This window comes from Emydura macquarii, unplaced genomic scaffold (genome assembly GCF_026122565.2).
Source record: "Emydura macquarii macquarii isolate MOO-44397 ecotype Brisbane River unplaced genomic scaffold, CSIRO-AGI_Emac_v2 contig_2372, whole genome shotgun sequence".
Lineage (NCBI taxonomy): Eukaryota > Metazoa > Chordata > Testudines > Chelidae > Emydura > Emydura macquarii.
In genome coordinates, this window is record NW_027132509.1 from 2,043,573 (window position 1) to 2,070,066 (window position 26,494).

Consider the following 26,494-nt stretch of genomic DNA (forward strand, 5'->3'; position numbering starts at 1 on the left):
GCTGCATGAAGCCAGGACTCCTTGCCCATAGAGGCCTGTGGACTGGGTTGCAAGGACAACTGCAAGCCACGACACACCTGAAGCACGGACAGAGCAGCAGGGAGAGATCCCCAGGGGAGAGAGTTAGCTGAACTGCAAGGAGTGGACACCTTCCTTACAGTGCCCAAGGAGGCCCTGAGTTGGAACCAGTGGAGTGGTTCCCCTACCACTAGGCGGGGCTGCTGTGACAGACTCTAACCACTAGGCAGGGGCTCTGCCGCTCACAGTACCATATAAGAATCTCTCTGAAGAGCTGTATATGGCATCTACTCAACTGCAATTAAGCACCACACAAATAAAATACAAAACATTAAAGAACAACCTGCCCAAATAGACACCAACTGAAACCCCCAAAGGCTTTGGCAAACCTGCCTTCTGGCAAACCAGATCAACAAATAATTCCCAATTAACACACTCCACAGGGAAGCATCTATTCAAAACAACTGAATGGGCCCAAAGGTGGAGAAAGATAAATTGGCTACAATGAATGGACCTCAAATATGGATTAAAAGCAGCCAATGAGGGATTCAGACAGACTTCATGTGGCAGAGAGTTCCACAGCTCCAGTCCCTCAACAAAGCAAGCTCTGCTGCTGAGCTGATCATGACCAACACTAAAAATTCAGGACCTGATTCTCATTTATACACGAGTCACTTGACTCTGGCTGTGTAAAGAGGCCTTAAAATGGGGGTAAAATGTAAGTTACATTATGGCCACTTTATACTGCTGGAGTGGTGTTAAGGGCCTTTAGTGTAAATGAAAATCAAGCCCCAGGAGTCAATCCGCTATGGCTGATCGGACTTGTGGGCAAGAGGAATAGGTGAGTGGCAGTCACTCAGGTAAAGTATTTCTTATTAAAGAGTCCTTTACCCAGAGTTTCCATGCTCTGATATTTAAGATACCACAGTTATTTCTGTTCTAGATATAACGAATTTTTTCTGTGGATAAATGTTTGCTTTTTAACAGTGACTACCTGGGCCAGAATTATGAAGGGCTTTAAATAGCAGTAGTAAGATTGTGATGTGTGTCTTTTGGTCCTCTAGCAGCGGTGTAGATGACAGAGAATTATCATAACACAACTGTAATCATCTAGACACAAATTAGGATGTTAGTCAGGAAATTCACACCTCTCTAGGTCTGGAGGATTGAACGTGAATTGCGTCTGCCGTTAATTCTCAAATAAACAGTTATGGGATACTTTCCAAACTGAGGCTGTCAAGCATGTATATCTATAGCAACATGCAGATGGATTTGCGTGCAAATGTGCCGTGACAACAGGGAAGATATTTACAAACACATTAACAAAATCTTGGACTAGTCTGAGAGCCATGTTCAGCAAAAAGAGATCTTTAGAAGCCCCTGACAGATTGTGACTCTGGCTTTTGCATTTGTGATAGATGATGGTAGCTTTGATTCTTTTTGGAGAGCATATTTTGGGCTTTTTATAGTATTTCATAAGCCATAGACACTAACTTTCTTCTTTTTCTTGGGCATAGTAGATTGGGGGATTCTTTTGGAGATTCCAATGATTCTCTAAGGTTTTCCAAAACCAGATTAGCCACGGGGATCCTCTAATATGTTGTACGGATAAAACAAGCTTCCTGTTTTCTTTTTCCCAGGGTAAAGGGATGGGATTGTGGGGGAGAGAATGACTTTCATGTTTGTAACAGGAACCATTTTTATTTTTTACAATACATTTTTATTGCAGAGTGGGGAGGGTCGATGGGCAACAAGAATGATTAGAGGCATGGATAAACCTCCAGATGAAGGAGGGACTAAAAAGACTGGGATTACTTACTTTAGAGAGGAGATAAATAAGGGAATGGACATGTAAAAGATGCACAAAATAATGAATGAGATAAAAAAGGTGGATTGGCAACTCCTCTGACCCTACCTTATAATACAAGCAAAAGAGCATGTTCATTGTAATGAAAGGTACCACATTTGAGATGGATAAAAAAATCATTCCTTTTAACAAAATGTACAGTTAGCCTGTGGAACTTCTTGACACAAGATATCATTAAGGACAAATAATTAGTGGGATTCAGAAAAGGACTGGACATTTATATGGATAATGAGAGCATCCAGAATTACAATTGTATGGATTACAAAAAAACAAAAAATCCCACCAAACCCCACCCTGCCCCACATAGAAATATAAACCCTCATGCCTCTGGGAATAAACCACATCTAATTAATTGGATTGGGAGGAAACTTTCCATGTGTGGAAGTTATCCAGTAACTGCCTATTGCAGGGTAGCTTACACTTTCCTTTAAGGCCCCTGGAGTTGACCACTCTCAGACACAGGATACTGGACTGGATGTACCAATGGGTCTGATACAGTGTATGGTAATTTTTATGTTTCTCTGACAATTGAAACGTCTAGAGAAAGGTGCTCATATAGTCAGACCCCAGTTTCAATGGGACCATTCATTTCTAAAGCTGTGCATGTGCTTAAGTACTTTGCTTGATTGGGGCTTTGGTACTGATGCAAAAAGACACAAATTATACAAAGCTCCCTGTAATGTGTAGTGTAAAAAGCATAGCTACTTCAGCCAGATACAAAAAAAAAAAAAAAAAAATCCAGTTAGCCAAAAGCTAAATAAATGCACCCTTCATTGTATTCTGAAGGCTACCAGTGAAGTAAACTGAAATGTGGAGAATGCTCTAGTGAGAGAGGTTGCTGTGATGCTGTTTAGAATCTAAGGGCTCCTCGCAGATGCACCTGGTGGAGCAGGGTTCCATTGTCCTGGTCTCCCAGAGTTGGAATTCATATTGTCAACAGAGTTACATGGAGGTAGAGCAAAATATTGGAGTCATGCTCACCCAGGGAAGAATTTTGTCTGATAGTGGTTGGGGAAATAACTTCAGTAGCATCATTTCATAATTTATCACAAGGGGAGAAAGTAGCCCCATCGTAGCAGTTTAATACTATCTTGGTATAGTGTTTGGAAGAACACAGATTGGAAGAAACCTGATTGACAGAGAGCCGTAGGCTAGCCTGTATTATAATTATAGATAAGCCTGAACCAAAACCTTAACCCTGCATACCTTGAAATTCTGGAGTGTTTAAAATCCACCTGAGTGTTTCAACTCTGGCCCATCTTTACCTAGGGCATATATATGTTAGCAATGCATATAATTGCCTTTGTAGAGTGGCAATAATCATTCCAGACAGGCCAGAGCTGCAAAATCTAGATCTGGATTTTAAACATCCTAAATTCTAAAGCGTTCGAGAACCATTCCAAGTCCCTATACTTGGCACAATCAAACTGGGTCTGAATAGGGACTTGGAATGGTTATTTCATTGCGAGAAATAATTGTCACTGTTCACACAGTCTCACCTTCTAATCAATGGTTGTGAATAGGCCTCATCTACTCTAACTGAATGGACTTTGCTAACACCTACCCTCCCCATTGTTGTTCCTTACCCTTGGATGTATATATATATACACACCCCCCATCTGATTTTTATTTCTTGCATCTGACGAAGTGGGTTGCAGCCCACGAAAGCTTATGCCTGCAGAAATTAAATTTGTTAGTCTTTAAAGTGCTACAGAACTCTCCTTGTTTTTGCTGTATACAGACTAACATGGCTACCCCTCTGGAACTTTTCAGTGTAAAGACAGGAATCAAGGCAAGTGAAAAGTCTTTACTTGTGCAACCTGCACAATTACCAAACTATTTTGAGAAACCTTCGCTTTTAGCTCTGCCAGACAATTTAGCCTGTCTCAATTGTCTCAGTGCATTACGTCCTTCAAACACCCTAGAATTACATTTGGAGCCAGCTCTGGGAGAGAGGCTGAGAGCTGAAAGGTCGGGTAGATTACAGCACTTGATCAGAATCTTTAACATAAAAATGTGACAGGCAAAATAGTAACCCCACGTTGTGCTTGGCTAAGATCAAACCATTCATCAGAGGAGGCTGCTGCTTTTTGTAGGATGGGCACAGAAAAGGAAAGAACTCACTGGTTAGGCCATTCATTAGTCACAGTTGTAACTGGGGATCTAGGAGCCCTTCCCAGATCGTGATGCCAATTGTCCAAATGCATCATCCATTTCTTTTCTGTATCAATATATATTTTGAATCAAATGCATTTTAAAAGTCCTTCTGACCCAACAATAGTGGTCAGGTTCCCCCAACACAATCTTGAAACTGACCTTTAAGGTGGAGAGTTGCTTTATAATGTATTACACTGCTTTGTGCTGCTAATGTTGGAACCACATCTTGAGAATTTCCATGAAGATGGCTTTAAAAAATAATAAAAAAAAAGGGATGATCCTAAAATCTTTGGCACATTCATACTCAGTGGGGCAGATCCTCCTCTGGTATATATTATCATAGCTCTGTTTTTTACACCAGCTGAGGATCTGCACCCACAACTAGTTCATAAATATTTATTATAGTGCAGTAAATTCCCATGGAGATATACCACCACAGAGCAGGACACTCAAAAGTTTACAGTCTACAGTACACAAGGCAAACAAACACAAGACAAGACATGAGACAGTAGTTCAGGGAAGAGAATGCAATCAAAATTATTTGTGGTTAGAAAGAAGAAAATATTTCTTGAAGAAGTGGTTTCTACAATGGGGTCTGAAGAGGAAGAGAGAGAAGATATTTAGCAGGCAGGAAGTGGGAGATATGCATGCAGGGACAGCATAATAAGAGATGCAATGGAGGGAGCATAAGGTGTGAAGAGTGGGAGAAGCAGAAAGGATGATTGTGGGTGCAGATGGGTATTACATCAGCAGGGACAAGATTATGTAGACTTTTGAAGGTGAGGAAAATTCAATGTGTAAGAGCCAGAAAGCAAAGGAGGTGACTCTGGGAGGACATGGTCAGAGGGTTAGAAAATGAAAATTTCTTTAGCAATAGCATTTTGGACCGGAGAGGGAAGAGATGAGAAGAGGGAAGGATAGAAAGGAGAGTATTACAATAACTAAGTTCCTGTCAATAAAGAGTTTAAAGTTTAAGGCAAGCCCTTAAACGACAAAACCATTAGCAAGAGAATAGAGAAGTGTGCTAGTCACGGGTAAGAAAGAACACCCCTCCATCTGATATTGTGGAAAGGTTGTATTTACATGATCAGAAGTGCCCCCAAATACTACATGATTTTTGCAAAATTTCAAAGTTTTCAAGCTTTCCATGTAATATTCTGATATATGTTGAATCAATCCACCCCTTATTTAGTCTGCAGAAATTATAAGTATCTAACATACTCTCAATCTATGATTGCGACTTTCCCTGCTCACCAACAGAATGAACTCAGCTCTGAATTAGTCATTTGACGTGGCATGGCATCTAAAGTAGAATCATGTGAATCAGATTTTGTGTGCAGAGACTGAAACACAATAAATACAGCAATGAGGGAAATCTCAGGAAAAGGAGCTGGGGTTTCAGATTTTCAGAATATTCAGAGAATAGTCATTCTCTGTTGATTACACAGTCTGTCTAACTGGGATAGACACATACTAGGAACTGCAACGAGAGTGAAACCCTCCTCATCACATTTCCTATATCCTTTATTATTGTGGATGTGGCAACTTTCTTTTACATCTTTCTCCTTACCCCATTGTATAGAGTGGGGTATAATCCTGGGAGAGGAGGAAGTTGAAAAAGATGGAGAGAAAGAAAAGTTAGAATTAAAAATGCTGGGTGAGAAAGGGAAAAAAAAGAGACCCAGTATTAACCATACCCTCAGTAGGCTGAGAAATCACTTAGCATTACACAACAAGACAATAATTACTGCACATTTAGTTTAGTTATTTTTCCGTGCACTGAAAGGAGCGAGTCATAGGTGCTACAACCTCTGGAGATCCTAGCAAGAAACCGAGCTCTTCTAAAAATACTCTCGTGTAGGAGACTCTAGAGGCTAAGAGAGAAAGTGACCTAAAATTATTTAATTTTCACTAGACCAGGACTTATTTTTGATACTGATTGTCCAAAACCTCATCTGATTGATTCCTGGACAGATGGCACAATTACCATTCTTCTTTGCCCTAAATTCTGATAGGACTGTTTCCCCAGCCCGTGCATTCCTTGTCCCCAGATCTTGGGTTAAAAAAATCTGATTATAGACATCATTCTAGTGCAGCTCTACTGGTGGAATCTGTAGTGTAGATAACGCTCAGGAGGATCAGGTATAGTTATGACTGTGTCAAAACTGAAGAGCAAGGTGAGCTGGGAATGTAGGAAGGCAAGAGATGGAGGGAAGATAGGAGGAAGGAGAGGAGTGTGGAGGACGATGCAGTTAGGTGGAGTTGTGGGGGAAAAGGAGATGAAGAAAAGGGGAGGATGGTGTTAGGGGAGCACAAAAAATAAAAAGGCAGGAGGTGACATTATTAAACATGCCCACGAGAGAGGTTGTTCAGAGAAGCTAGCGATGCCAGCAGTGGAGTCTGTAAAGGTGGTTTTGGGGGCAGGTGTCTGGTGGGGTTATGGGAGAGAAAGAGAGTGGCCCACACTCAACCCTAAGGCTTGTCTGCCCAAGGACATTTAGAAAAGTTAAGACGAATGAACTAAAACTGTGAAGTTAAAGCACATAGCACATTAAACCCCCGTGTGGATGCACTCATTCGGAAACAAAGTGGCCGTACAGACGTAAACTAAGGTCACTTTACTCCTGAACGAGAGCATCCACGGGGCGGGGATGAACGTCACAGCTTTCGTTAACTTGTCTCTCCTCCCCAAGTAGACAAGCCCTTGGTGACTTGGTTCGAGTTGGAGCTTCAGCGGCAGTGCTCTGGCGGCTTTAGTAACCCACCCCAGACTGGTCTCAGTGGGAGCAGAGGCACAGGCAGCAACCCCTGATGCTCTGGCCCCAGCTGGGGCTGCAGAGGCAGAATTCAACTTGTACTCCATGGGCTCTGAGGAACAGTGGCAGATTAACCCACAGGCCAATTTGCTGCAGGAATGTCAGAACCCATGTAGAAGTGGGGGGACCACTGTGGCCCTGCCCCCTACTCCTCCTCTTCCTCCTGAGGCCCTGCCCCCTGGCCGGGCTGGAAGCTGGAGCCGGGCCGTGGTAAGAGCCACTTAGGGAGTCCGGGCTGCTTGGGTGAGCCCCAGACTCTCCACCAGCCTTGGGCGGGGTGTCAGGGTGCCTGAGAGCAGCCCCTGGCCCATGTCCCCACCCCTCTAGGACATGCCACCAAGGGCAGGTGGAGGGTCCTGGCCAGGGGGCTGGGCCTTGGGGAGAAGAGGAGGAGCAGGGGGAGGGGCCCCGTGGTGAGGAGGGGATAAGGCCCACCTCAGGCCCCCCACCAAGAAGAGGCTGGCGCTGCTAGCAGGGGCTGCAGTTCACGGCGAGGGACTCATAAGATGATCAGCTACCCCGCCGTGAAGTTCAGCCCCTGCTGCTGCTGCTGCTGCTCCATGCCTGCCTGAGGCTACTATCCCCATGTTAAAAAGAAGGCGGGCGTGGTTCCAGGATGTGGGGGGCCCAAATGTTCCTTGCGCCCAGGGCCCCAATAAATCTTAATTTGCCTCTGCTTAGGAACTTCCCAGACTCCAGGTGAAACCCTGCCCTCCACAACAATGTGCTGTTGTAGTGTGTGGCTGTTAAACACCTGTTGTGTTCCTCTCCAGAGGTGGCTGCACTTCAGTGGGGGGTACGTGTAGCTATGTGGAAGGCTGCCAGGAGTTGTGTACATGTCAGGTAGCTCAGTGCTCACAAAGCATCTCACACTTGCCCTCAGAGCCCTTGTCCCTTGTCCTCATTGGGAACTATTTTCTTTGTGATGAAGTGATATATTAAAAAATACTTTATTATTTTCTAAATAAACTGTTGTTGCTCATTTTCATCACCCACTGATGAAAGCATTCATTGTTATTGCTTTACAATCCACATTTTAAAATGGTATTTAGGAGCAAAACAGGCCTCAGATTAATTCCAAACTACCTCTTATTTTTTTGCAATTGGGCTAAAATATAATCAAGATAAGAAAATAATCTCTTCTTTTTGTACTTGTAGTTGGGGGAATTGACAGTTTTCTCTTAAATTCTTTTTTCTTTTAAATGAATACTAATCCTACTCAGGTAGCTGTGATCCATGAGTGTTACTCCTAATGACAATGCCACTTTGAGATTATGGTTGTATAAATAATTTGAGGTGGGGACAGGTGGTGCTGAATTTTGATCTCCAGATCCAAGCCTTCCTTAGATATGGGGCTTAGATTGGATTCAAAACTGGAAAGGGCCTGTTATTCAGATCTGCCTCAGATGAAGTCTAAGATAGTGGAAAGGTCAGAAGAATGTCTGATTTTCATGAAATGGCTGCCACTTTGGTTTGAAATGCCATGAGAACAGCTCAGTTCAGCACTCTCAAACTTCCTGGTCTTGCTTGTGGCTCAAACTAAACTCCAGACTTTAGAAATCCAAGACTGGATCCTAATGTTGCCTCCATTGTATCTCTGCCAATATAATTTTCAAATCTCAGTGTAGCCTGGGCCATTTTCTAACACAACGATGACTCTGACTGCCACTATCAAAAAGTTGTGATATTCAAAAAGTGTTATGGGGGCTGTGACTGGGCTAGTGGGCTAGTAAGTCTGAGTGAGAGGACAACCCAGCTGTGCACTGGGCCTGGCACTGAAAAAAGACTATAATTTTTTCTCTTTCTTCTGCAGGGGGTGGAGGAAAGCGCAAAGGCAAAAGCAAAAAGTGGAAGGAAATCTTGAAATTCCCTCACATTAGCCAGTGTGAAGATCTCCGAAGAACAATAGGTAAGAGGCCTATTCTATTTTAGAAACGTTACGGAAAGAAAGTACATATTCTCACCACTTCCTCACCTAAGTGACTTCCAACATCATTGTAACATCATTGTGCAAACTATGCATTTTCTATCTCTGAAGGAGGCGTTATAAATTAACTTCGGAGTTGTGGGCATCAGACACACTGACCATTACAACAGGTGCACGTTTGCATGGCAGAGGCTTGGGAGGACGGAGGCCATGCCCCACTGGTTGCATGTGCAGGCCCCAGCAGCCAAAAGGGACTTGCGTTTACAAGATGTATCTCCATTAGATTATTCCGGGTACGTGTAGCAGATGCTGTGGTTGGTCCATGGGGGGGGGGCAACCTCGTGCATAACAGGCTCTACAGAGTGGAAATGGACCCTTTTCTGCATCACCCTGCATTGCCTTGAAAGAATTAGCCCTATATCAGGGAATAGGAGACTTGGTAAAAGCAGAGAGCCTTTTAATGTGGTTGGACATTAATAACTTACTTTATTCTGGAGGTAATATGCAAGCAGTAAACACTTTGTACAGCCAGGCAGAGCCGCTCAGCAGTACCAACCGGCATACACGTCAGAGAACTGCCTTTATGCTCTTTTACATATGCTTGTAAATTTTTTTAATTTGTTTTATTGATGTAAAACAAATATTAAAGGTTTGGAATTGGAGTTTTCAATTGCCGTTTCCACAGAGTATAATCTGTCCTGCTCACGTCCAGAAAGTTTCAGCATTTTCTTAACTGCATCATTAAAGCAATGTTAATGGGTATATCCTTGTAAATTGCTATTGGAAAACATGTTACTGTTCCTGCAATAAGGGGTTAACTTTAGTTGATGAAACTCCTATTTTTCCCCTGTGATGTAAATCCAGATACTGGCAATGAATAAATGAAAGGCAAGAAATTGTAACAACTTAGATAGCAAATGCCATAATTTGTCTGACTTCAGTGGTGCTCATGGGGCCTGACCAATGTGCCGTATCATGATTTATGCTCCAAATTTGCTGAGTATTTGTGCAGGGAAAATATATGGAAAGTTATGAAACTGTTTCAGTTCCCTCAGTATGTGGCTGAAGAGTGCTAAAGAGGGGAAATGGACATTAAAAACAAACAAACAAACAAACAAAAAACCTTTTCTAGTTCATGGATAGTTTCCTACTCTATATTCACACAACCTTGGAACAATTTCTAAAGGTAGGGAACCTGCTGAGAGCACAGGGAACTTACTATACTGTCATTTGCACATGGAATTATCTCTGCTGTTCAATTAACCTTGGTTCCTAAAGGGAAAAATTGCAGTGCATGAGACTTCCTGCTACAGAGAAACACACAATAACCTTAAAGGAAGACCATTAAAAAAATTCAATCTGTCTGAATTTCTATTGTTTCTGAAATATTCTATGGGTGTTATTTCTGACATTTATTTGTAGCAGTTCCCTCTTAAATATTGTTTTCTTTTTATCTTTTTATTAATGGACCAGGAAAAAAAAATGCAGGCAGAAAGTTTCCCTTGGGACGAAATGGTCAGATGTGGATTTGCTGCAAAGGTTATTTGTTGATTAAAAATGATAGCAATTGATGCATTTTTGGTACAGATGGAGATATAAAGAAGTCCAGATCCTGCCACCTTTATTCATGTTGAGTAGCACATTACGCATTGACTTTAATGAGACTATGCAAGCGCTAAGGCACTACTCAACATGAGTACATCACAATCTGGCCCTAAGCCTAATATATGACTCTGTAAGTTCCTGAGGATGAAGATCTGATGGAGCAGTTCTCTTGGCTCTGCATTGCTTAGTATGATATATTTTTGTGAGATCTTTAAAATAAATGTTTGAAAAAGATCTGGCATTCCATGTGACTACCTATTTTCAAACCACAGGTCCAATCCTGCAACCTTTCCATAGGTGAAAAACCTCATTGACTTTAGTGAGTTTAATTGCTTAAGGAGCAGTTGAAGGGTTGGGCTCTTGAGATGGCAAAAGTATAAATACCTACTTGTGTTTGTGTGCGTGCGCTTTAACCCCTCCCTAGTATGGATGATCTCTGATAGCCGGCTGCCCAGCCTGGAATACAAGGGGGATCAGGATTAGTAGATTGTAGTTTCTGATTAGAGTTGGCAAAGGGCTCCTGTGCAAAAGTGCACTGCTTAATTTGTGCAAACACGAGCCAGCGACAGAGTAGTTCTGCTGTTCTAATTGTGGCTGCTCAGTCTGTGTGCATGTAAATGCCTGCATTGCAGTGTGAAAACTTGTATTCTTTTGTACCCCACCGGGGTGTATTGAAAAGAGACTGTGTCTAAACAGTGTGGCGTGAAAAGAAATCTGTGAAAAACAGGAAAGCTGAAATAAACCAAGGGTCTGCAACCTGTGTTGACACAATTATGAGTCAGTTCAACCTTTTGGTTCTCTCCTGTGTTTACAGGAGACTCTGTGTTTGACTATCCATCATCTGGTGTCTTACTGAAAGACTTGCTTAATAACCCCTTTTTTTTCCTTCTTCTTCTTCTGCACAGATACAAATATCTAAACAGCAGTGAGTAGCAATGTTTTTTTTTCCATAAATCAACAAACAATGGGAATATCTTTATGAAAGTGCCATTAAGCCAAGAAGCCATTTCGTGGGTCAGATTTCAAAACAGCCATTATTTATTTATTTACCATTTCTATTTCATTTTGTCCTAAGTACACAGTGCCTTTCACAAGGAAACTGTCTGGCTTGCATTGTGTGATAATTACATGGGCAACTGGAACAGCAGGGCTGTTCAGAGTGATGCAACAGTAATGCCTTTACATGCCCTGAATGGGGCTAGTATTTTTATTATGAATGGCTAATGTATGATTTTGTTCCTTTTCATGGGTCCAAAATAAGGAGAAGCAAACTACATTAAAACATCTAGCATTTCCAAGGAGTCTGAAGTATTAGTTTCCCTTTCAGTGGATGAAAATATGTGGTTCAGACATTCACAACAATGAATCCTATTATAGATATTATTTGTAAATTGTATACCACTATTTTTATAACCTGCAGATAATAGCTTAGCAAAACAGATGAGTTTTCAGGGGAATTAGCTACATGAATCTTTAAAAAGCCCTTCTTTGACAAATGTAACCTGAGTAAGTGTGTACAAGTTTGAGATGGCACAAACAGGATAGTTAGAAGGCCATAAATAAAAGAAAATGTAAGAAAAAGTCCTAATTTTGAGTGCCTTTTTTATGATAAAAGATTGTTGATGTCTTGCAAATATTTCTGAATGACGCAAAAGGTTCTGTGGGTTAAAAGTGTGGAATTTTTATTTATTTTGCTCAGACCCATTCTGTGCTTTATTTTTTCATAAAAAACTGCTTGGGTGAAAGAGTTGATTATTCTGATCTTTGGCAAATTTTCTTTCGTAAGAGTCCAAAAGCTATATAATAAATCAAGATTTTTTTCCCAGAGATTGAAGTTTATGGGGACGCTGTGCCACAGAATGCGTCTGCTGTTTGTTATGTTACACTGATTTGTTGCATTACACCAGATTGGATGTCAAGAATTTTAGCTTGTGGCATACTAGATTTATTGCAAGAACTTTAACTCCTTCAGTAAAGAGGATTCTTCTCATGGATTATACACTATAAGAAGGATAACTCTGGTGTTTTTATCTTGTTATGCGTTTAGACTTAGAGGTTTATAATCAAAAGGTTCAACACTAACTTTGCTTTACCACTTGTAATGCTTGGTTTAAAAAATAATAGTAATTCTTCTCCGTGCAGTTAACCTATTGCAAGCCATATGTGTCTGTCTTGGTCAGGGTAAAATTAACTCTGAACTTCTTTTTTTGGCAGGAGTGGGTTCAGTGCTATTAAAAATACTCTTCTAAGTGTGAGATATTTTGTGGGCAGGATGAATAGAGTAAGTTGGTCAAAAGTCAAATCTTACCATTCACAGGCTGGCTCTTTTGTGAAAGTTGGTTTAAAAAAGAAAGTTCACACTTTTTCAGACATGATCGAGACCTTCAGATGGGTGATTTTTTCAAATATTTTGGCTTTTATGAGTCTTAATGAAGTCCCGCTAATAATTCTCTAATGCCTTTACTCCAACGATCTCAAAGCACTTTAGAAATATATTAATGAATCATTAAACTCTGTGAGGAAGGGAAGTATGATTACACCCTCTTTACAGATGGGGAACCTGTGGTAGAGACGCTTGCCCAAGGTTGCTGAACAAGTCAATGGCAGAGGCTGGAATAGAACCTACATCACATATGCTTCAACCACCACACCCTCCCTCTGTTTTTTATCTCTGTTAGTGCAGAGATTTCCCCCCAAAGAACTGGTCTCTTTACAAAGGCTTCCAAGCCTCCAGAAAATCTGATTTCTTTACCTTTTAAATGGAATTGTTGAAAGTGCCTGACAGACAGACTGAAGTTCTCTGATGATGCACAGACCAGTACCGCACAGGCAAAAGAAATGCACATGTCTCTATATCACTTCCTACCCCCATTCTCCTGCCCACTGTGCACCTTCAATCCTGTTTTGGGTCTTTAAGGATGAAAGCTCAATTTAGTCTTCTGGGTCAATTTTACTCTTGGCCAACTGGCCAGTTAATAGCAATTGTGCAGATATTTTGCAATATCTCCTCCTCTCCTCTGGGAACCGCTCTGAGACTGGCAACTCATTTTGTATAAGCTACTAACTAGCTACTAGATGATACACACTTTCAGTCCCTACAATTCATGGCCCAGATCTTGCAATCTGATTCTCATGGGCAGACCCTATGCCCCTGCTCTGGCTTGGATGTAAGGTTCCATACAGATCAAATTGCCGGGTCAGGGCCTCAGTTAGTTACATTAGACGCTTTCTGTTTCCAGATTGGATGACTTAAGTAAACAACCAACACAGTAAAAACTGCACATTTTACAATCAAATACACAATTCAGAAATTGAGCATTTGGGTATAAAATTAATTCTGTGAGCATTTGTATTCAGAGAACTCAAATGCTGAAATGTTCACAGAACAGTGTGCAAAAAGATCACAATCTGGGACTGTCTTTTTGTTCTCTGGTTGTACAGAGGACCTGGTCTATGCCAAGGGCTCCTAGGCATTATGGTAATAGAAATAAATAATATTCAAAGTTCATTTTAAAATCTAATCACATCTTCATGTCCATTTATTTTCTCTCAGCTATTTTTTCAATTCAAATGTTCATAATGACTGAAGACAAAGGTTAGAAAGTGGACTCCCATTAATTACCAAGTAACATTTTATCTTAGTAAAGAGTTGCAATTATCTTTCCATTTTGAGTGCTTAAGGAATGCATGATTTTCATGATCATTTTATAAAAGTAGTGATCAAATATTATAAGTAGAGTGAATCAAACATTTTCCATCAAAACTGTATTTTGATGGAAAATTGAGTTTTTGATTGAACAAAATTTTTCAGAGAAAGTTTCTGTTTCACTTGAAAATTTTCCATTTTTTGTTGGAAAAATTGTTTTTCAGCAAATCTTTCCATGATTTTTTTTATTTTCATCAAAATGTTCCATGGGGAATATTTTCTGACCAGGTCTAAATTATAAGATTGAAGTTTTGTGATACACAAGACACACTGAAAACAGGGCCACATTTGTACTAGCTCTGGCCTCAGTCCTTCCAACATGTAGGCATATGCTTAACTTCACATGTGACCAGTCCTGCTGATCCCATTGGTTTCTCACGTGTTTATATTTGAGCATGAATATAAGGGCCTGCAGGATTGAGGCCTCAGATACTGCTATGAGTGATTCGGTTTCCACTGTAGTTGGTGAAGCCTTTGGATAAAAGGCACTATGTATGTACTAAATACTATATAATAATCATACAATTATTAAATTCACTGAACTATCGATTTCCAGAGAACTTCAAGAAAACGATGACTTTCCTCCATATCACTTCTGGGCCAATCTGGCAAACACGCACATGAGTAATTTTACTCAGATGAGTAGTACTCCGATTGAACTCAGTTGACATCAACTGGGACTACATGTTAATAGCACTGTGCCCTGGGTGGAAGTATATGTAAATTCAGGCCCAGTGGTAGCTACAGGATGTGTTTTACTCAGCTGTGGTATGATTAGTAGATGGATATAATGTGGACTTCCTGCCTGTAATGATAGGTAATTGAGAATCCCACACACAATGATCTAGCATGTTGAGTTGTCCTTTCTGGAAGAAGCACCTCCAGAAGGCAGAATGTCTAGACTAGTAGTTTTGCATGGCAAGATAATATGATGGTGAAAGGCAAGACAGCCAGTGATGCCCAACTCCCATCTTTGAAGGCTTGCTTAGCACAACTCTTGCTTACTTGGTGGTGGTGTCCTTGGAGATTAATTGCTTCTCTTAGCCTAGCTGGTGATGACATTCTCATGGCAACTGCATCTAGCGTCATGGGTCTGCATTATTCTTGTTCACTCCCTGCTCAAGTTGAAATCCTGCCCTACCTCCCCTGGCTTGCATAAGAAGGTTTCCTCTGCAACACTCAGCATGGAAAGAGAGGAGTCTGTGGATGAGTGAAATCAAAATACGTCCAAATTAGAGAAACTGCTAAAAGCCTCCGAAAGGATTTATTACTCTGGAAAAAGTTATGTAGATTTATGGATTTCATCAATGCTGAAAAATGAAACTGATTTATTTCTAAATAAGAAATGAAGATCACCCCCTTCTTGTCCTCCAGGGTCTTGTCTCTCAAGGTTCTCTGCACAGTCCTTCCCCACCCTCAGGTTTATTCCTTTTTCTGCACTTGGAACAGCCTCCCCCTTCCATGAATTGAATGTTCTCTCCCGTTTCTTTCACAACTCTTCCTAGGTGGATCTTGCCCACAGCACCAGCTCTGAGAGTATTTTCTCAGGTTTGACATGTTACTCCATGTCATGCGATCGCCCACTTTAGACTATAAACTCTTCAGGGCAAGAGCCTGGCCTCATGCTGTATGCGCTTCCAGCACTTGAAATGATACTGCTTAAAATTACTGTTTGTTCATACACCCATCTCTGGTGCAGTTCCTTTATTTAAAATCCTGCAAACTCGCATATAATTCTTCCATTAACACATGTCTTTAATGTTCTAATGATGGACAAATAGAGCAATGTTTGGTGCCCTTGTGGGATTAGCTGTATGCAGTTTAAGGCAATAAGTGAAACTGAGACGTGTTTTTTGTAATTTTTTAATACCATCACAGAAAGTATGTGAAAAACAAGCTCTTTTATGCATCTGTTGAGACTCAAGACTAACACTGGGGGAAAACAGTCTGCTTGCAGGCTGCCTGCACTTGACAGCTTCCAGGACTGTAAGGGGACACAGGGGAAATGAGTTTAAATGATCTCAGCCCACATTCTATTTACAGAATTTATTTCACAAGACTTAATCCATTAAGCATTACCTTGGCAATGGCAACCCAGCAAGAAACCAAGAAAGCCGTTGCTGTTTCCCATAAAGGGCAGCCATGAATCCCCTTCTCCTCACGCAATATTGCTTAGGAGCGCACGTTGACCTGGTGTCATTCTATACAAAAAACCCCAAACCAGAGATACTATAGTTAAAACCCTTTTTTGTGGAAAAAAAGTGTGTTTTGTGCAATGAATTCTTGTCCACAAATTAAAAAGAGAAATGCCACAATGCACACTCATGTTCCAAAAGCTATTAGAGTAATAGGCAGAAAGGGAGCTAGAAGAAAATATATCCTTTAAGAGATGCCTCTTATCTATCACTTAAAATAGAAATTAGATATTGTGAGCTGCAGGGTTTGTCATTATCTTATTAGGTAATATGAGTCATTAACACTAATTAATACTTGTGTAGAGCTTTGAAATTGTAAAGTGCTATCTAAGTACTCAGTGTTCATGTTAAGTATTATTACCTAATTGTTAAGGAAATTTTCTTTAAACTGGAGTTAGTATATCCTGGTTTTAGGGAGAGAGAAGGGTGGCTGAATTTATGCTAAAATCCTACTCCTGTTCCCATTGAAGTCAATGGGAATTTTGCCATTGACACCATTGAAGGGAAGGAGCACGACAGAGGAAGCCCTTAACATTGTGAGCAGTGAGGAGCTGATCCAGTTCCACTGAGGTAAAAGTGGAGTTTAAGGGCTTGTCTACATGGGGTTATTCCAGAATTAGAGCTGTGTCACCAACCGATTTTTCAGTGCTATGTCTGAAACAAAAAAACAGGGGAAAAAGTTATTTCAGTTTGACCCAAAACAAAACATTTACTCTAATTTTTTAGATTTTTTTTAACCTTTTTATTTTTTAAAAATAAAATTGAAGTAAAATTCAATTATGAAAAGTCATTTTGAATTGAAAAGTCAAAACAAAACTTTTTTGCTTTTCTGGACTTTTTTTTTTTTCTGACTGAAACAATTTGGTGAATTTGACACACATCTGCAAAATGTCACAGACCTAAATCATCATCTTCTTGGTGGAAAAAAAGTTTTGTCTTAAAAATTTCCCATCTCTGTCCAGAATAGCTATTCTGGAATAACTCCATTAGTTCCACTTTAGAAGTGGATTAAGTTAAACCAGAAGAAGACAATTTTATTCCAAAATAATAGTGCCCACACATAGGGAGTTACTCCAGAATTGGTGTTCTGGTATAAACTCACACACCACCTTATTCTGGAATAGTTGCTGTTTATTATTCTTATTAGTATTATCTAACTCAACTCTCTGAAATACTCACCTATTTTACATACACACACAAATGTAGATATAGGAGATAATAGAACTGCTTGAAACTTTGTGTTGAAACACTTTTTCAGTGAAAAAATATGTTATTGTTAAATATACAGCCAATTTAAATTAATAAATATATTAATAATAAATATAATTTACACCTACTTTAAGGCCTTTTTACAATGCAAGAGGAAGGGTAAAGGGACCTTAGTGTAAATAAAAATCTGGCCTATTATATTGTGGTGATTCCCAATTTCTAGTCTTATAAGGGGAAGAGAGAAACATGAGATTTTTATGGTGAACCTACAAAGACTTGCTCTTCCATTCTTTGCTACCACCCTGTTTTTAAGAAGTGATGAAAACAAACTGATTTGGCGGATATTAAATACCTGATTTTTCCATCATTTGGCCTAACTGTACTAAAGAATTTTTTGTGGGATGGGACTACATCTGCCTCATCGGGACAGTTATTCACAGATTCTACTTACTTTTCTAATAGTCATTTAAGATGCTATTTTGAAAACTTCTTGGAATTGATAATAAAGATATTGCTTTTAATGCACTGCAGATTAAAATGTGAGAATTGGAATTAAAATACATTCTCAGCAGTAGAGTGTGGGTCAAGTAAAAAGGGGTTCAGATCCGAATATCACTTTTTGATAGCATTCCTGGTTCTGCCAATACTGTACCGGCTAATAGTGGTTACACACATTATATATTGTTTTATAGCTTCTGAGATGTGTGAAATAAACATGCCCCCTGCCTCTACTTGCTTACAGTTTAGATGAAGACATGACAAGACAAGGGGCAATAAAGACAGACATATATATAGAGAGGGATCAGGCTACCTAAGTTACTGAGGTACACAAGTGGTGCAAAGCAGTGATAACACAAATTGTGCACAGCCCACTGCCTTTATGTATTTGTCTTCAATCAAAGGCTATAAAATGTCCTGAAATGGGTACAGCTCAGTGCAAATGCTTGAGGCTTGAGCAAATAATCTGAAATCTCAAGATCCTTCACATTTTTAAAACTTTCAACATCATGTTAGTAAGAACTTCAACATTTAGAGTCCACTGTAGGCCTAGGAAGTAATTGGATCACCATAGTAAGCGGCAAACACTATTATATAGCTTTTACTCCAAAGCACAGATGATACTTACTGTGTGGAGCAGAGTATTTAATTTGTATGTAGCCTATTATGGCAGTTTCACACTAGCCAGCTTTATTATTATACCAATCCAATATATGAAATGCTTTCATAGTTTTATAACCAGCAGCCAGCTCCAGTTGTGTCCTTGCCAGATCTCATCAGCTGAACATGGTCATTCTGTGAGTAATTGTGTGGGACGCCTTTAGGGAAGACCTAGGTGGTGCAGGAAGTGGGGCTGGAGATTCAGTGGGCTTGGATATGGATATGGATATGGATCTTCCCATTTTCACCCTGAGCTGAGAACCGGGGGTAGGTTTCATCCTTTGCTCCTTAGCACAGCTGAATTACTTGGGTTCTGTGCAAGGAAAGTGAATACCACCCGTAGCAATAAATTATTAAGCACCTGCACAGCACTTTGAACTTGTAAATGGCTCTATGAATGCTTAGTGTAAGTAATGGTATTTGAAAGATACAGGTTTCTTTTCTCATTCAGTTTGTAAGCTCAGCAGTTGTAAGCTCATCACTGGCAATGAAAAGAGATCTATGCTGGTAGTTCCTCTGTACTTTATTAATGATTTTACCAACTCCCTTGCTAAATGTTAGGTAATAATTAATAAAAAATCTTACAGAAAGCCTGTGTCCTGTGTCTAAAGTAGCTGCAGATGTCCTTAGAACAATGCAAATGTTTTATCTGAAAGTAACAGGTGGGATTCTACCCTATCATTTTCCCTTCCTGCAGCAAGCTAGCATCTCTCTAACAAGTCCCCAAATCGGACTGCTCCCAGGGTTTCACTTTTTGGTGGGGTAGGAGTAAAGAAAAGAAAGTCACACTTGTCAACCACCCACTCACAACATGTGGCCCAAACGCGTACCGTGGGATGAACCAGAAGCCTCCTTGTTTGAATTCTTGCAGTCAGATGCTACTGAGAGTTCAAATCAAGCTTCCATTTGTAAGACACAGATCATCTAGACTATATAACTAGAAAGCAAATATACCACTTCTCTTTTGTTTCTTAATGTATATAAATTTAAGTTCCAGTGACAGATGGTGAACTGACAGCACTGGATAGAGAAATCCTATATTTATCCACCAAACAGGTAAACTGCCATGCCATTGTTCCTCAGCCCTGAAAGGCAAACAGCTAAGAGAGGGAGAATATTTCATCTCCCAATCCGATTCCTATTTTGGCCTCTTGTCTGAGACTGCAAGGTGGCAGCTGTAACGGTGATATTTTTCTAACTTGCCAATTGCCCACACAAATTGCGCCACAGCAGAAGTGCCATACCAGCATATTATTCAGATTCTTTTTTAATCCCACAGTCTTTTAAATAATACAGTTTTCCGATGTTTCCCCCCTCCCCTCCAATAATCTCATTTAAGAAACACATTTTAAATAGAAAGTGAAACCAAGAAAGATTAATTTTCAGTCTGCCCTATCAGTCTGGAAGGTAAAGCTGTGCAGTAGAGCTGACATTTACTTTCTTAGCTCTCATGAGTTGAATCTACCATTTGTGGAAAAAGAAGTAAACGGTTTATTAAGGGGGAAGGGGAATCAAAATCCACAACACCGAACTCATTTCCCATCTGAAATCTGTTTCAAAGCTTGTGGAATGCTTTAATTAAACATGTATCCCTGAAAGAGGTAAAATGACATAGGACCTCAGCAAGCAACTTGGCACCTCCCTAATACAGTATTTATAGTTAGTCTGTCAGGGAAAACTGAACTGCCATTTTAAAGGGATTTTTTTAGCTCTCGTTTACAGTAGGAATGTAATTAAAGAGCACTGAAGGCCATGTAAGTGAAGTGCTCATACACGCAGAGATTAAATTCCAATATTTTTGTTTGGGGTAATCTGCTGACCTGTGTTAAAAGCCTTCTATGTTAAAGTCATCTGAAGAAAACCATTCCCGGCAACATTCAGTAAGATGAGCTGCTTTCTCTGGATTCTTGTACATTGTAATAGTTTAATATAAATATAGCAGAAAACAGGCAAAACTGAAAGTATAATTTACTTAAAATGTTTATTTCTTTTAAGGAGTTAAAAGGCAAAGGGAACAACATTAAATATTTTAATTAATCTCTTTGGAACAAACTCTTAAAGAAATTAATGTCTTTTCTTTTCATGTTCTTTTATTACAATCCCAAGATCTGTTTCCTACTAGCATGTATTTTTTTCTTTGCACTTTGCTTTATTCATAGAAATGTAAGTTTGAATCAGTGCTACTTTGCTTATCAAACTATTGAAATACTCTATCATCTGGTCTATCAACAAAGTCAAAAAGTGTTTTTGTCTTTAGATTTATTAAAATCCTGCATCGTGGGTGCATTTACACAATATTGGTAAAATCTATACCCAATGGAACAATGTGCCCAAACTGCAAAGTTTCCAACCTCCCTGCAACTAAACATTTCCCACTGCAGCCTCACAACCTCTCAAACTTCTCTGTCCCACAAAGCCTGGGAAAACAGATGGACCTTGCACCATGATCTGAAAGTCACAGAATCTAGGCTCTGGTGGCTTAAGTGGGGAAGTACATTACAGAGTTGAGTACACTTTTTCACTGAGAATACTCTGCAACTATCCTCCTGTTTAAACCACTGCAATTATTAGCTGGAGCACTGTGGATGATTGCATTTGACATGGGATGATACATGGAGAAGGTAGCCAAAAGTCTCAAATCATTTAGGGCTTTAGCTGTCAATGACTGAAACTCCACCTGGAGGTCACGTGTTAGCTAGTGGGGATTGCAGAGCCCTATGTAATGTGCTGTCTGAGCAGGAAACCCAGCAAGAGCACTCCATTCTACACCAGCTATCAGTTCTCAGTGGTTGGAAAGTGGAGTCCCACATAGAGAGCATCTCTGTAGTCTAGTCTGAAGGTGACAACGGAATGAGTCACCATGACAAGGTCCATATAAAAAAAAATCAAGGTTGGTAACCTTGTCAATTGCATAGCACTCCTGGCAACTTCTTCTTCCTGGACATCCAAGATTGGCAATGGGACAAAAAGCCTTTCATCTTTCACTTCTCAGTCACTAAATTGTATCTGGCTTAGGTTGTAGTTTAGTGATTAACAAAGAGGGCCATCATGTAAGCATGGCAATAAATAAACAAAATCCAAATCACAAAAAAGCACCATCACAACGGACACAGAACTGGTTCCCTTGGCATCAGTCTCAATAGAGGCCAAGGACTGCATGTTCCCCAGGAGTGGAGCTATTTTCTCTCACCTAGAAAATGAAAGGAAGGACCATTAGCAGAGTGGAATGGGAGGCTTGCACTGCTTTTAGCTGTGCTGTACCTGCTCTTTGGTTAAACGAAAGTCTTCATTTAAAAGGAGTGCTCTTCTCATGCTTTTTGCCAGCACTACATCACTATGGAATGACTGTGTAGGTCATCTCTGGAATTACAATCCTCTAGTGTCATATTAAATTGTAAGAGTATTATGTGCCCCTATAGACTTTAGAGCGGATATTAGAGAAAACTCACAAAGGGCATTGAAGACATAATGTCAACACTTCTTTGTTAATAATGGTATACTGTAGAAGTTCCCCTCCCCAAAACTCACTTGTTACCTATTCATATACAGAGAGAAGGAGTGGCAGCAATGGGGAAAGAAATTGCAGTCAATATAGTAAGGCTGACTTAAGTAGAAGTCTGTGATATGGTTCCACTTGGCACTCTCAAAGGGAAACTAGAGAAATATAGATTTGATGCAAAGCTGAATACAATGCAACACACAACGAGGAAATAATTAGAGGTTGTGTTGAGTTGCGAGATATCCAGTAGGATCCTGCTGAGCCTCTTTTGGGTTCAGTACTATGCAACGATTCAATCAAACTATTGGAGGATGAAGTGGAGAAAAAAAACTAATCACAACTGAGGACTATATGAAATGGAGAGGGATCCCAAAATACATTAGAATATAGGGTTAAAATACAGCATGATCAGGATGAATTGGAAAAAAAGGTCTGAAATCAATTACATCAGATCAGTTGTCTGGTCCCAAGAGGTACTGATTTTCTGCAACTGCCACTGAAGTCAATGGGAATTGCATGTGCTCAGCATTCCTAAAGATATGTAGTGTGGCAAATGAAGGAGGGAATAATTTGAATATTGAAATGTAGATGTGGGTAAAAATAACTTAGGTGGTGATACCAAGGGGAGGATTTGGGATTATACTGGGTGAAAAACTGAGCATGTTAACAGTGTGACATTAAACAAAACAAAGTAAATATTAATAGGAGTTTTGTATAAAATAAACAATGTCATTTTTCCAATCTAGAGCCAATTCCTGCCAAATGGAACCATTTAATATATGCATATTCAGTCTAGCTGGGCTGTGCATTTTAAGCAAACTAACAAGTTTACGCTAGTCAACCTATTTCTCACTGTAAAAGGAAACCAAGGCAAAAGTTTAATTGCAGTTTGCATATTTAAATATTTGCTGGTCACTGCGTCTGAGGCCAGCTCTCTTATATCTTTAAGGTGTAATTAGGAACAGTCAAATATTAAACTGGCTTTTAAAAGTTGCCTACACAGTAATTTGTGCTCATTAAAGCTTATGCTGTGAGTCGTAATAAGGTCTAAGATATAGATCTGTTTATTTCCAGTTCAGTTAATTAGGTGCACAAACAATGTATACTGATGACTGAATGTAGAATGTGTACTGGGGAGCATCTCACTATGCCAATTGTTGTTTTCTGTTTACCCTTTTCAAACAGATTTTACTTGGCAATTTAATGTGTGCCAGAAAGCAGCGTTTGATTAAGTTCATAATTGCTGCAGATATAGAAAACTTCTTTGTAGAAATAACACATCTTGCAGGTTTAAATATAACTATGCAGAAAATTGCACTTCAAGCTTCATCACAGGGTATGATTCATAGATTCCAAGGCCAGAAGGGACCATTGTGATCATCTAGTCTGATCTCCTGTATAACACAGTCCATAGAATTACCCCAAAATCATTCCTAGAGCATCTCTTTTAGAAAAACAACCAATCTTGATTTTAAAATGGTCAGTGATGGAGAATCCACCATGACCCTTGGTAAATTGTTCCAAGGGATAATTACTTTCACCATTAAAAATGCCTTATTTCCAGTCTGAATTTGTCTAGCTTCAACTTCTGCCCTTGGATCATATTATACTTTTCTCTGATAGACTATTATTAATAATTGTTCCCCATGCAGGTACTTATAGACTGTGATCAAGTCACCCCATAACCTTCTCACTGTTAAGCTAAATAGATTGTGCTTCTTGAGTCTGTCACTCTAAGACATGTAATGGCCACCTGTTTTCCCAGGCTTTTGAAAATGTCAAAGGGCAGATGGCTCTGGGTTGTTTGGATATTAATAGTCCAGTTGGCCATTGTTGGTCTTACTGGGTTGATTGATGAAATAATGGGCAACATACTTTTTTTCCTATTAATCTAACTTTAAATGAAACATTTTTATTTATTTTTTGTACATAGCCCATCTCCTGTTAAAATGAAGTGTAAGGGTCTAAATAAAAAATGCTGCACTTTACGTTTCTTCAGAGTCCACCTGTTATGATATTTGCTACTGCACCATGGGCTGATAGAGGCTGAAAACAAACCTTCAGAAATGTATAATCAGTGAAGTGTTTCTCAAGACACAGATTTTGTTTTGGAATAGTTCTATTAGACTAACGTGATAGAAAATTCCGCTTTCTCCAAGTGCCAGCCGTCTGAAAGGCTTAATGTGCTGGACATGAAGGTTTCTGCGTTTTGGCATCTATCAAGACTGAACCATGATTCGAGCCTTTTCTTGAAAAAGGCTTATGATACTCACCTTGGAGAATCTGTCACCTTGCTGAATGCCCCAACCTCACTTCCATTTGCACAGACTCACCCACACCTTCCAGTCCTGTGGCCATTGTGTTATATGGAATGTGGTCAGTATGTCTTAGCAGCAAACTGGGATTCAAGAGTCTTGGATTCTAGTCTTGACTCAGTCGCTGACTTTTAATTTGACCTTGAGCAAGGCACACAGAGCCAGATTGTGCCCCCTTATTCTCATTGTTAAGCAGTTACTTACAGAAATATTCCATTGGTGTAAATGTTTAAAATAGCAAGTTTAAATTTAAAGTACTGCTATTGTAAAAGGTAAAAGCAAAATATATTAGTTATAAGTTTCCACCTGAATAATGTAACTTCATAAAATATAAAGTATATAAAGTATATCATCCAAATATCCTTCATTTCATCAGATGCCCTGTCACTGATAATTTGCACCAGCTCCCGTGCAATATACTTATCTAAATATTTTGCTGATACCACCATATGGGTAATGACAGATGCAAATGAAACGTCTTTTTGCTAATACTTACTTCATAGGGTTTTTGTGGTGCTTAATTAATGCTCTAAAACACTTTCAGATCCTAGGATGAAAGGCATTAAGTAGATCAGTGGTTCTCAACCTTTCCAGACTCCTGTACCCCTTTCAGGAGTCTGAAGCCTGAGCTCTGCTGCCTGGGGCTGAAGCATATGACTTGTGGCATGGGGCTCCGGGCAATTGTCAAGATCCCCTCCCTTCCCACCAATGCTGGCCCTGCACTTGTGACCCCTGCACCCCATAACTCACCCTGTGACCTCCCTGGGCTGAGAAACACTGATCTTGATTAATTGAAGTACCCCCTGGAAGACCTCTGCGCATCCACAGGGGTACATGTAACCCTGGTTGAGAACCACTGAAGTAGATGATATGACAGACTCCTCTGAACTGCTTAGAGAGTCTGTTGAAATTAATTCTGTGGGACTCTTTTCCATTCATGTCCTTTCTGTTCAGATCTCTGTAGACAGGCTATGTTGTCTGGGTACCAAAATCCAAGATCAACAAACTTCCTTGAGCTTAAGCAGCACAGAAGGCAAAGACTAATTTTGGAAGGAAGTAGCCTGAGTATAGTAGAGTTCTTGTTACGAAAGCAGGCCTCCAACTGTTATCAGTGGAACATAAACAGCTTGGCTGGTCACGGCTAGTTTATAGATAGAGCAGGATGGGAAGAACACGATGTGAGTAGAAACAGTCACACAGAAGGCATGTCTTCTAGTTCCCACATGCCAATGTGGGCCCGTCGGAAATACTGGAGCATATAGGAAATAAACAAAGACCTCTGAGCCTTTTTCATCATCACATTACTCCAGTTTATGTCAGTGCAACTCCATTGTTTTCAGTGGATTCACACCAACAAAACTTGAGCAATACTGTGTTGATTGTAGCCCGTGGTCTTTACCTTCTTAAGGCATCACATTATTATCTCTAAAATGATGTCCGCACACCATGTAAGGAACTGTAAAAGCACTTACTGGGGTCAATGACATTCTCCCAAATCACAGTAAATTGCCTTAAAATAAACTAATGTCAGAACTCTGACATTTGGAAGGGAGAAGAAAGGACCTGGGGGGGAGGGTTGAATAGGAGAAAATAAAGGGAAACTATGTTGTAGAAAAAGATGAGACAGAGGGAAGGAGGATAAACACACAGAAGCTAATACTAGATACTAGAAGATAGAGGTGTTTTTGGAGAAGACAGAGTTTTAGTGAACAATAGAAGAAAATTTAGTCTGAGGAAAAATACTGGTGAAGGGAAGCGGGGAGAGTAAAGAAATGACACAAGAAGATAAAACAGAAGTGATGAGTAGGAAAAGGGAAGGGAAAGAGGAAGAAACAAGGCAGTAAAATAATTGTATTTTATTGAAAGCTTGTGATTTAACAGTATCTTGGCTGCTCCTAGAAAGAAAGAAATAGAAAGGGAAGAAAATGTTCCTGGCCTCTGGCAGAGGAGAAGGTGAAAACACTCCCAACACCTCATTTCCTTTAGTTGAGAGTCTGGTGTCCAGCGGGGTAGGGAGGCTGT

At 40.0% G+C, this 26,494-nt stretch overlaps 1 protein-coding gene across 5 annotated transcripts in view; it reads left to right on the forward strand.

Moving 5' to 3' along the window:
- The window catches only part of GRK5 (G protein-coupled receptor kinase 5), a 218,490-nt gene that overhangs the window by 77,197 nt on the left and 114,799 nt on the right, over positions 1-26,494 (forward strand). For all 5 annotated transcript variants that reach the window (XR_010922183.1, XR_010922184.1, XR_010922185.1 and 2 more), the window contains exon 2: positions 8,672-8,767. Coding sequence is in view for 2 of the 5 variants with exons in the window: in XM_067561319.1 (XP_067417420.1) it covers positions 8,672-8,767 (96 nt within the window). In the remaining 3 variants the exon portion in view is untranslated. The remainder of the gene's footprint in view (positions 1-8,671; positions 8,768-26,494) is intronic.